A 12,472-nucleotide genomic window follows, 5' to 3' on the forward strand; every position below is an offset into this window, starting at 1 on the left:
CTTCTTCCAAAGCGATAATTTCTTTTTAAACGACTTACTCAGCTCAATGCTAATTGTTTAGCATATCTACTCTCAAATACCAGGGAACAATGCAACTACTTTATATTTTTTACTGCAAGATTGTTAATGTATTTCAAAAGTCTTGCTTTAGTTGGATGCATGACTTGATTGTTAATGTAATTTCAAAAGTATTTGCAAAATTAAAAAACTTGATTTTTTTTAGGCTAAAATACAATATTCATCACCCTAATTTTTTAAAATCTATGACTTTAGTCCTCTTATTTTTTATTGAAGATATTTTAGTCTTCATCGTAATTTTAGTTATCTTATTTTTTAATTTAAACATTGTCTTCATTTTTAAAAGAATCTGTAATTTTAGTTCATTTTTTCAATTCCAGACTTGATTATGTATTTTTAAAAAAATTTAATAAATTAAGCTAGTTAGGAATTAAATAATTTTAAAAAGTATATATTATGTAGATAATAAATAGACATGTATCAATTAACATTTAATTAGTATATAGATCAACGGTTAATTGACTACAAGAATCAAAATTGTGAATTTTTAAAAGTGAGGAACATGTTACAATTAAAAAATGAGGAATTAAAATAACATTTTTTAAAAGTGAAAGATAAAATATCGTAATTAAAAAATAATGTAAAATTACAGATTTAAGAAAATAGAGAGACAAAAATTACATTTTAATTTTTTTTATTAGGATAAAGAGTCAATATTTAAAGTAAAAATTTGCAAAAAAAATAAAACAAAACTATATGCGGCTTAGCCCTTGGCTATTTGGTTCTCACCGTTTTAAAAAATTAAGGATTTCTTCGCGGATTGAAAAATATATTGACCAATGTGCTAATGTTTGAAATAGTTTAGCTCTGCTATACTTTTTTTCCCTATTGACACAGATAACCCCGCAGTAGCTTTCCCAATTACACATGTGAAAAGTGTAGAGGGACATGATAGAGTGAAAGAGATAAAATCTATGTATTATAAAAAGTTTTATATAGCAGTCAAGGAAATATTTAATAAACGAGACAAGGTAGATATAAAATTTAATAAACTTATTTAAAAAAATCATTTCCTTTAATATAAGTTGCTTGAACCGTAACATGCCCTTGTTGTGCATGTGTCTTCCTGGTGCAGAGCGCTTTGCAAATTTACAAGGCACCAATTTTGAGAATTAATCACGAAGTCAAATGTTATCTTGTCGCATATTATTTGCACATATATGCATGAAAAGCAATTCAACAATTTGATTTTTGATTCAATGAAATTTTCGGGGGCAACAACGGAAATAAGCACAGAAAACATGGTACTAATAATTGTTGTAAAAATGTTTTATGTATATATATAAGATATATAGGAATCCCATATGCTCCAAATATTTGGTAGATTGAGCTACAACATTAAAACTTTGATATTAATAAATAAATAAAAATCATTCACTCAAAATTAAGCACATGTGCAGAATATGCATGTTGCCAGCCCTGAGACCAAATGCACACGCGACAAGGATAGAAAGGTTTTCTTATCGTCATAATCGCAATTATAATAGCAGCCTTTGAAAGCATGTATGTCTTCACAACCTAACAAAATTCCAAGCTCTACCGCCTCAAGTTCTCCACAACGTATTCCGCATATAAGGTCCTTCACAACAAAATAAAAAGGTTTTAAAGTTCATATCATTCTTGCGCATGAATAAAAACATAAGTATTAAAATTGAAACCTTGAAATAATCATGAATCCGATGGCTGTTACTTACATGGAATGCTTGATAGCTTCATAGGCAGCTGAAGCAGGAAGAAAGTCGTTCACTGCAACTTCCTTGTTCTCATTCTTCTTGTCTAATTCCTTTATTAAGGAAAACATAAAATAGTTTGATTTTATATGGCACGCCAAATGATTACCTATATAGATGCTAACATATAGGAAGTACTGAACAAACACATTTTGAAATTCTTGGAAAGGATACAATCTTCAAAGAAACGACGAATTTCAGCTAAACGGTGAGGAGGAAGGTCCTTGATATCATTGTAATGCCTATACTCAGGATCATCAGCACAGACAGCAATTATCTTGTCATCTTTCTCACCCTGAATTTCATCACAATTAATGGTTGATCAATAATCAAAAGAACTGCTAGAGAGAAAAAGAGAGAGAGGCTCTTGCTTTGTGGAAAAAGGGAATATCTAACATACCTGATCAATCATAGGCATGAGTCCAATAGCTTTGGCCCGTAGAAAGCAACCTGGAAGAACTGGCTCCTGTCCAACCAAGTAAGACGAAGGGTTAGCATCACACAAAACACTAAAAACATAAAACAAGAAGTACCTAATAGATTAATAACATACTACTGAAGATAATAGACAAATAAAATACTAAAGGTATACCAAAGATAATATACAAATACTATATGCGGAAGATAATTGACAAATAATATACTAAAGATGTACAAATGTAAGATGATCCACAAACATCGAATCCAAAATTGTTGGACTAGGAAGACCAATTCATTGACTCTCCATGAATTATTACGATAAAAATATTCTGGAATTATTACAGTAGATATATAGAACAAATTTATATAGGTTCCCACATTGAGATCACCTTGAGCTGGCTAAATTTTAGATTACTAATAAAGATAAGGCCTAAAGAAGTAAAGGACTTTTAAAATGACAAGGATCACTTTTAAAGACACTAAAAGCATGAAAACTATATAAACCCCATTCAAGAGTTTAGTTAAAATGTTGACCTCATTACTCTAACCACCAACTTATGTATTTGATATTGCAGTTGAACGTAAGTTGTTGACTAATTACACAATCCATTTTCAGAAAACTTAATATCACACAAGGCACACTAACTAGCAAGAAGTTGACAATATGAACAAGATTCAAGTACCTGCATGATAACCAAGACATCCATGGGATCACCATCCTCACAAATAGTACGTGGGATAAACCCATAGTTGTGAGGATACACAACCGATGAGTAAAGGATACGATCAACCTGCACATAGATGCCTGTTCAGCAATATCCTGTAGCAACAAGTGCGACAAGGGAAGAAAAAACTAGGCAGCGATGATTACCATAATAAGACCAGTTCTTTTGTCAAGTTCATATTTCACCTTACTTCCTTTCCCAATTTCAACCACCTGCAAGATTCATCAATATTTCATAAGTATTCAAATCCAATTTCTCAATAGAGACAATAAAATTCATAACAATTTAAGGTCACAAGAGCAACATGATATGCAACCACTGCATAGATCAAACACGTTATAGGTCAAACACTGCAATTCTTAAAAAGCTTATCATTTTATAGCATTTAAGAATTAGATGAAAAGATAAAGAAAGAGAAACACAATATAGGACTTATTTTGGGTACTTGACAAAAAGTTGTCCCACAATGCCAGATATACTTAAACCTATAGTACAAGTTTAGAACAAATTCAGCCAGAATCCCATACAAATAATCAAATTATGCCCTTCCAACAAGTCAGTCAGGTAATAGGATAGTCATTTCCGATAATAAGACAGCCTAACTGGATAAATTTGAAATGAAAATGGAATCAGCATTATTCAATATGTTCCCTGTTCTAACCATCAGTCTACAAAGCACCAAGACTTGCATTTGCTTAGCATATTGTATCCACTATCCAATATTTGGATACTTCATACTTATTTGATGTCTCTTTACACACCCGCACACACAAACACACATTGCAAGCAAGCATTGTTTCCCATATAGTATTTTAGGAATACTCATATGGCCTCATCAAACAAACATACATATTATATTTATATCCGTGCATCGTAGCCATTAATAGCCCAAATCTCAGCAAAGCATTTAATGATCCTTTGATATTTTGAAATGGAAATTGCATGACAAGTCATTCAATGTTTAGGATTGAAAGTTTTTAAGTTTATATGCTTACACAGTTGAAGATCTTTGGAGCTTCAGGTCCTGCATTGCAGGGGGAAATTCAGTTAATATACAAAATAAAGTAAGAAAAAAGAAATACATAATGATCAAAACACCTAAGATGTCACAATTTTACAATGGTATTGCTTACCTATCTCAAGATCATGCCACGGGTGAGCAGCAACATGTTTCCTGGAAATGGATGAAAGAATCCTCTCGTTAAGACGAGGGTTTGGGGAGTGCTGATAGCTGGAAACCTTGGTTGGGGTCTCAATTGGTGGAGCCATTTCTACACTCTGAAATAATGAACAATGTTTTCCATTAGATCCATCGTTGCATTTACACATAATTTACCCACCATTTAAAAAAAAAAACCAATATATCCAAATTTGACCTTTGACCTTTCAAGAATCACCCAAAAGAACAGTGTCCGAAAATTAATAAAATAACAAGTCGATAATCAATCCATTTGTCGCGTAAACTAATACAAAAATTGCAAAAACAAAATAATTTCACCAAAAGCACCGTCACAAAAGATGAATGTCTGCAATTACGACTTAAAAACTCTAACCAATCCATTTGACAAAATCTATTTTAATTTCTAAATGTTATATGCAGAGACACCTAGTTTTTCTTTTCCAATCTCACCAAAAGCACCGACACAATTGCAATTACAACTAAAAGAAAACACGTTTTCCAATAACTTAAATGACATTTTCCGATTCAGAAGCCATTTTTGCAAGCGAAACTGCAGAGCATAAAGAATTACACAAAAGACGGAAATAAACGGCAGGTAAAAGCTAAAACGGCGACAGATCTGAGATATTCGAGAGCGCACAGATTGTTATTTAAAAAAGAAAAAAGATAAAGAAAAACAGAGGTTATTCAGAAACGTGGACTTGAAGAAAAGGCGCTTCAAGAAAATTCGCGGAAATAAAAAACAGTTTAGGAGCATCGCAACGGTGACGATGCGTTAAAACAGAGGGAAAAACCCTAGCGGTGGGAGTGGAAGGAGCAAAAACGGGAACTCACCGACAAGTGATGGAAGTGTGGTGAAACGAAGGTTGGAGAGAGAAACACAGATCTAGAGTGAGAAAGAGAAACGAAACGAAGAGTGAGTGAGTGAAATGAAATGAATGCTTGTTGAGTCTGCAAAGAATGTGATGCGAGGGCGCTTATGTAGAGGTAGAGGAGGAGGAGGAGGAGGATGATGTGAGGTGTACGCAACTCGTTCCCGCTCTCGTTGCTGTTTCACAGACACAGGCCTTATGCACTTCACCTTTTTCAAAATTAATTTTAAAAAATAATTAGGAGAAAGAATCAAAGGATATCTCTTTGGTAAGGTGCCGAAGAAAAAAATAATACTGTGAGAAAGAAATGTAAATTTGAACGGAAGAAAAAATGAAACAAAGAAAGATTTTGGAATTTAGTTTTTAAAAGTCCATTTTTTTTTTCTTTCTTGTTTTACTCTTTCTTTAATTAAACTATCATCCATTGACTATATCTGAAAAGGACAAAGTTATCTGAAGTAATTTGGATTCTCAATAATCGAGAGTCTCTATTATAGTAATGCTTAGATATTAGCGTTTTTAAATAAAATCATAGAAGTAAAAATAAAAATAAAAACTCTTATTCTTCCATTTATATTTTGCGATTTTGGGAATATGAATTCCTTAAAATATGAAAGGAATTAGTAGCATTTAATTAAATACTTTAATGTGAGTTTAGCTGTGATAAGTTATTTATATAAATAATTATATTTATAATAATTTATTATATATAATATATAAGTATATGAAATGAAGTTTATATTTTAATATGTTGAGTGGAAATAATTTAAAAATAAATTATTTAGTTGAGTTTTTAAATTACCTTTATGATAAGACTATAAAATACTATGACATTATTTATAGCAATAATTATTTTTATTTAAGACAAATCATTATTAACATAATTTGCAAAAATGAAGTTTTTTAAAAAAATAATTTGATTACTCATAATTACAGATTCTAAACTTTTGTTTGATAAAAAAAAAAACTATTATAGCTGTTTCATGATTTTGGTAATTTTCAGCCAAAAAACATGGTTTTGGTAATTTTACCAAATAAATTAACCTTTTTAAATAAAAGAAAGCTTTTTTAAAAAAAAATATTTTCATTATAAAATTAATTTACTTCAAGAATTAGTTTTTTTTTTATCAGCGGTGATTTATGTTTTTGTCTCAGTTAATACTAGTATTCAATTAAATAATGATGTGTCGTTGCCATATTAATCATGTGTGTGAATAAGTGTATTATTATTCATTCCTTTTAAAGTAAAAAAGCATGAATTACTTTGAAGAAGGAGAAGAATAGAATACCTTCTTTCCTACTCAGCATGGATAAGCATCTCTTACCCGTTATCCGTATATTCCGTTTATCATATGCTGACTGGGTGTGCCGCGGATGTGACGTGGACCCACCGTTAACTGAGAGTCGGAAACCACGTTGTGCAATATGAACTTAAGAAGCAACAACACCGATACGATATGGATCCGGACTCGACATTAACAGGCGGATACCAAACATAACAAGGGACTGAAGTGTTCGTGTTTCGTAGATATAAACTCACTACCTATGAGGCTACCCCATATTCTGTTTGTTACGGATCAAGTCTGGTGCTGCCTCACCTGTAGAGATTTTTCATACTGTGGATAAATATTATATTATTTTTTCATCGATAAAAATCCCTTTTAATAAATATTGCATTGTTTAATCCACTAGAATTCGTTCAGAATAAATTAAACACAAAAATGCTTCTTTTTTTTTTTTTTACAAACTAAGTAAACTATTAACTCCCCATCTTTGAGGGTGCCTTGGATTATCACTCCGGCTATTTATTTACCTGCTTACTAGCGATTTATGATCTACCTATGTATGTTTAAACTAAAAGTTGTTCATTTGTCTATGTATGTTTGTGATCTCTTATAGATAGTAACTTGATACTATTATTATTATGAAAATAAAAGGTTCTTTAAATTAACAGTTAAGGGAAGCATAGAATTAAATGAATGAAAAAGAAAGAAAAAAAACATGATAACAATAAAAAGAAAAAAAAAGCAAGCAAGATATTATTTTATATTTTCAAATTTATTAATTCGTGCAATAAATAATGTGAAATATAAAAAATAAAAAAACAAGTATTTTATTCTATTTTTTATATTTAGTATACATTAATTTCTTTTTTCTTTTGAAAGCAGAGTCACCTCTGTTTTAAACATATGGTCCCGTATTTTTCTTAATGACAACAAATTTAATAAGTATGACATTCCTTATTCAACAAAAAAAAAGTGACATTCCTTGGCACTGTCCGCACACGATGCGACCCTGCACTATTTGTGTAATGAATTAAAGGAAGTGGCGTAGAAGCGAGGCTTTTTTTTTAAAAAAAAAAGGATAAGATAAAATAAAGAAATATTATTTGAGATTCTGTGTGATATTTGAGTGAATATAGATAAGACAAATAATATAACTTATTTAATTAAATAGAAAAAAAATTAGAATGTTAATTTGGACAATTTTTATCATGAATCTATCCTTCAATTTTTTTATCCCTCCTGTAATGGTTGATATCTAACATAAACTCTGTGTTTATTAATTATACAGGGGTTATTAATATACTGGGTCATGGGAATTTGATAGAGTCATCATGTAATATTTTTGACTTTGTATCCTGAATTGGTACTACTGGGCCATGAGAAATAGACTTTGATAAAGTGTAATATCTATTATCTTAAGAGAAAAAGGTTCTGATGTAAAAAAAAAAAAAAAAAGTTCATTTTAATTCATTCATGGGGTCCAGCTTAAATTTTAAAATAAGAAAAAACTCTTTGCTTAAGTTGATAACTATTTCCAAACCACCAAGTTGATTACTATTTCTTCAAAATATATGAAAGCAAATAAATAAATATGCATTGCATTTACAATGGAGGCTGGCATCTCACTGTCCCTTTCTTTCCTACCCTACAGCTAGTTTCCATTTCATCAACCCCATTTCAAATCCGATTAATTTAACAAAGCATTAATAAATTATTTGCCATTATGGTTCGAATCGAATTTCCTTTGCTCAGCTTTATTTTTTCTTAAGAAAAATAAATGGTAACAATGGGTTTGAATATATGCCTAAAAAAAAGGTTTGAACATAGATGGTGAGATTAGACCAGGACAAAATTTGAATCAGTTGGTCTTCAAAAAAGAATTAAGAAAAGAAACAGACCAGGTCGATCAAAATGACTTTTCAAGTTCGTTGCCTTGCCTCCATTTGTCATGGATCTTTCTTTTTTGTCGTTTTTCCCTCTTTTGTGTATTTTATTTTTCTATGCAGACACACACAAAAACAATCAAAAAAAGTGTCTGGCGAAAATGAATGCAAGATGCAAGGTCATCAAGGGAGAGGGAGACAAAGCATGTAGTGGTGCCCACACAGAATCGGGTGAAGCATCCTGTCCCGGAATGAAGGAACGTGCTTTTACATAAGCATATAATAAAGCTACGCGTTAACAACATTTTTTAAGCTTTACCATGTAGCGGCTGGAATGACAATTAAGTAATTAACCGAAAGTATAATGAACACTAGTAAAAAAATAAGGCTCAAAATAAAGAGGGAATTTTCTCCCCCAATAAGTCTTGATGTGGACACTCATTTATCAGTATTAAAAAATTGTAGGGTAGGTGTGAGTCTAAATATTTTATTATATATCTCAACTCATATTCAGACGTTTATTTAATAAATTCACAAACAAAAATTTAATGTTACATTTGTAAGATTCACACTTTATTCTCGCATATAATATTTGTGTAAGATTTAAATTTATTCGGACATTTTATTTGTGTTGCATTATAACTGGAATATAAATGATTTTTAATATTTTTTAACAAAGTTAGTATCATATTTTTAGAGTCCATTTGATTGTTAGATTATGATAAAATATAAGGATAAGATAAGAACATAATAAAATAATGATATATAATGTTTAGTGTATTTAATGATATACAGTAAATAATGATGATAGTGATAATAATAACGAAAGAGATGGAGATAGAAACAATGATAATGATGAAGTGGTTGTAGTGTCGACAACAATGACAATAGTGACAATAGATGTATTAATCGTGATGATGGTGACAACATGGTGATGGTAGCAATAACAACAATGGTTGAAGTAGTGTTTGGTAACAATGGTGGAAACTGTGATTGAGTGACTGTGTTAACAATGATGGTGATGATAATAATAATAATAATTGTTACAATAAATATGTTAATTATGATTAACATTGGAGACAATGACGGTGACACTGATGGCAGAGCCAATAATAACACTAGTGACAAGAGTGATAATGGTGACCAATAATGATAATGGTAGAATAGTGGTTATGTTAATGGTGATGATGACAATGATATAAGGGTTATTACGATGAACATGACAATAATAGTGATAACAGTGGTCATGATGTGTGCAGTAATAATGATGATGATGACAATAACGATAGAGGTGATAAGAACAACAACGGTGATAAGAGTGACAATGAAGTGGTTGCAATATAAAACCCTAATTTAATATTAAAATTGATGTTATGGAGATTTTAGAATAAAAAAGGATGAGTTTGATTTTTTTATATTCTATTTTAACTTTAAAAGTGGGAAAAGGTTGAGCATAAAAGAAGCAAATGCAATGTTCTTGATCAAAATGTGTGATAACATGCATCATCAAGTTGTTGCAAAACATTTTCAGCATCCTTTGCATATTTTGTAAGCAAATGGTTTGAATTTTCTCTCAAGGTAGTTTGTAAGTTATACAATGAGTTATTTGACAAATAAATCACACAATCATGCATCCTTGTCTATGAATAACCAAAAATATTATTTAAATTTAAGGTCAATTTCTATATGCATACTTCAAAATGGACAGGTAATTATAATTTTTGTACTTAATTATTATTCATGTCTTAAATGTAGAATTGCATCTGTACGGTTGAAGGTACACATCTATTTGCTTGTGCTCTTATTTCAAAACAAGATGTCATGCTTGCAAGTGAAAAGTTGTAGTAACACAAATTGTGTTAGTAATATGTGATTTTTACATGCTATTTACATTTGCTTATTTTGACCGGAAAGAGATAACAAATGATTTAACTCATGAAAATCATTTTCTGAAGCCTTGTTCAGATATTTTTAAAATCAATATTATTTCATTTTTAACGGTACTAAATCATTAAATAGGTGCCTTGTTTATAATTTCAAAACAATTTTATCTTACCAGCTCTAAATTTCCACAATATGCTAGGCTATTTTTGTCCTATTCGAAAGCCAAAAATTCATTATAATATATGTGTGTGTGTGATTTACACAACGGATGATGTCCACAAATAAAAGGCCACATTCAAATAATTTTTTCATAAACATCCACGAGAGAAGAAAATTAGAAAAAAAAAAGATGATTTAGCTTCTCTCATAAGTTATAAACAACTTATGCTCTTAACTTTTCTAAAAGTTTAAATGTATTATGTTTATTTCAGATTGTAAAAGAAACTTATTTTATTTTACATTATTTTTTGTGTTAATCCCTTTTCTGCTCATGAAGAAATTTATCTAAAAACAAACTTATTTAATGTGTTTGTAGAATGTTCAAACACGTAAAATAAAAAAATATATATAAATGTTCATAAATTTTCTGATGATTATAAATAGGCATTTTTTGTTATCATGGTTATAATTAACTTTTTAAAAAAATCTATAATACTTATATTTATAGATAAACAATGCAAAATATTATTCAGAATATATATATATAATGCTTTATTTATAATTTTTTATTAATAAAAATATATAAATATGTTTTTCATGTTTTAAATTTTATATACTAAATATTCAATGAAAAGTAGAAATAAAAAGTTAGAAAATAGAAGTAAAAACAAAGGTATTTTCATAATTTTCATTTCTTGAAAACAGATAAAAGTAGTTAAAACAAAAATATTTTTTAAGAACAAAAAACAAAATAAAGATAAAAATGATGAATCTAAAACTACTATCTTTGTGAGTACTCCGTATACGTTTAGAAATGAGTTTTCTTTTAAATTGATGATATGTAAATAAATATTATATACCTTATACAAATTTTACCCATTAGCGATCCAATTCAGGACAAAATCAACAATGCAAAAGTAACTGTTAAAATTATTTTCTGGATCCACATTCACTGATATTTAACGCGTTACCAAAATTCACTGATAACATGAACTGAATGTTTGGAATCTTCTGCAGTTAAAAGGAAAACCACATACTTCTTTAAATCTTGGCTCAACACTTTTCAAAAACATTTATAAATTATTTTTCAGTAACATAAAAAAATAAAATTCAAAGATGACGATCGTCAACACTTTCATGAAAAAAAATTTATCCAGATCTCAAAATATTATTAATTTTCGGTATTATTTTCTCACTATAAAAAAATCTGCAAAGAGGTTATAAATTAATTAATGAGTAATATTAAAAATTAAGTTTTTTCTTTTAAAAATAGATTTCTCAATTAATAATTATTTTATCTCATTATTTAACTTTCCTATCAAATGAAAGAGAGAGATAAAATAAGCTTGTGATATTTTAGTTAGTTAGTAATATTGTTGGGCACACCAATTGGGTTTGGGTTTGGGTTATGAACCTTCCTGAGCCACTTGACAAAATTAGTTTTTGCACTCCCGTACACTACTACATCTACAAGAAAAAAGGCAATTGCTTCCTGTACCTCATTTTTATTTCTTGCATCCCATTGGAAACTTAAATGAACAAATATGTCCTTTCCTTTCCCTTTCGCCCCCTTCCGTTTCAGATCTGAATGAAACCTCACGTTGATTCCTTTTCCATAATAACTACACCCTCACCCCAAGACCTTCAAACAACAAATGATTTTGGCCTTTTGTTAACAAATTTTCTTTATGGGTGTGAGTTAATTTTTTTTCTTCTTATATTTCAGTCCAAAAAAGTGCAAGATACTTGTGTTTTGCTGATTAAAAAAAACATTAATATCCATATTGCGTATTTAATATTCATAATTGTGTATAGCTTAAACCTTAAGGGCTATTTAGTTTTTTTCAAGTGAGGTAAATATAAATATTTTTTTTCCATAAGTATTTTTTAAGTTTAAAAACCATATAACTTCTGAACCTGTTAAAATGAGCTTTCTTATGATAACGGATAAAAAGGAGTAGGGATCAAAGCATTTTTTGAGGCATTTGTTTTACAAATTATTTTTTTAATCCTACAAATATAACATGAGAATGTTATTTATGAGTATTTTCAGAAAATATGTTGTATATTCAATAATAATTATTTTATTACCTCATAATAAATATGAGAATAAATTTTTCCAATCTTATATTTTAAAGAATAAAAAAATAGTCCATGAAACAAACTTCGAAAAAATGGAAAAAAGCTGTGTTGGATAAACAAATGAGATGTGATGGCATTCTTAAGAAGACCTTTACTGTTTTAGATATGATGGA

General features: G+C 29.5%; 1 protein-coding gene across 1 annotated transcript; it reads right to left on the minus strand.

Annotated features, from left to right (window-relative positions):
* Nucleotides 1-1,305: 1,305 nt before the first annotated feature.
* LOC114369453 (soluble inorganic pyrophosphatase 4) lies at nucleotides 1,306-5,232 on the minus strand. The gene is made up of 9 exons (XM_028326684.1): nucleotides 4,968-5,232; nucleotides 4,087-4,231; nucleotides 3,949-3,977; nucleotides 3,100-3,165; nucleotides 2,912-3,019; nucleotides 2,209-2,274; nucleotides 1,983-2,103; nucleotides 1,773-1,854; nucleotides 1,306-1,657 (listed from the first exon to the last, which is right to left on the minus strand). Exons 2-9 carry the CDS (start codon nucleotides 4,220-4,222, stop codon nucleotides 1,615-1,617), a joined length of 651 nt encoding a protein of 216 aa, XP_028182485.1. The 5' UTR covers nucleotides 4,223-4,231; nucleotides 4,968-5,232; the 3' UTR covers nucleotides 1,306-1,614.
* Nucleotides 5,233-12,472: the final 7,240 nt, after the last annotated feature.

The sequence above is a fragment of the Glycine soja genome, chromosome 10, assembly GCF_004193775.1.
Source record: "Glycine soja cultivar W05 chromosome 10, ASM419377v2, whole genome shotgun sequence".
NCBI classification, from domain to species: Eukaryota; Viridiplantae; Streptophyta; class Magnoliopsida; order Fabales; family Fabaceae; genus Glycine; species Glycine soja.

What these genes read in the sequence shown, in the direction of transcription:
- LOC114369453 (XM_028326684.1), bottom strand. Translation starts at nt 4,222, where the DNA reads ATGGCTCCACCAATTGAGACCCCAACCAAGGTTTCCAGCTATCAGCAC. An exon ending in GTGGCATGATCTTGAGATAG is followed by an intron (nt 3,978 to 4,086) that starts GTAAGCAATACC and finishes CCTGCAATGCAG; the next exon opens with GACCTGAAGCTCCAAAGATC. An exon ending in GAAGCTATCAAGCATTCCAT is followed by an intron (nt 1,658 to 1,772) that starts GTAAGTAACAGC and finishes TTTGTTGTGAAG; the next exon opens with GACCTTATATGCGGAATACG.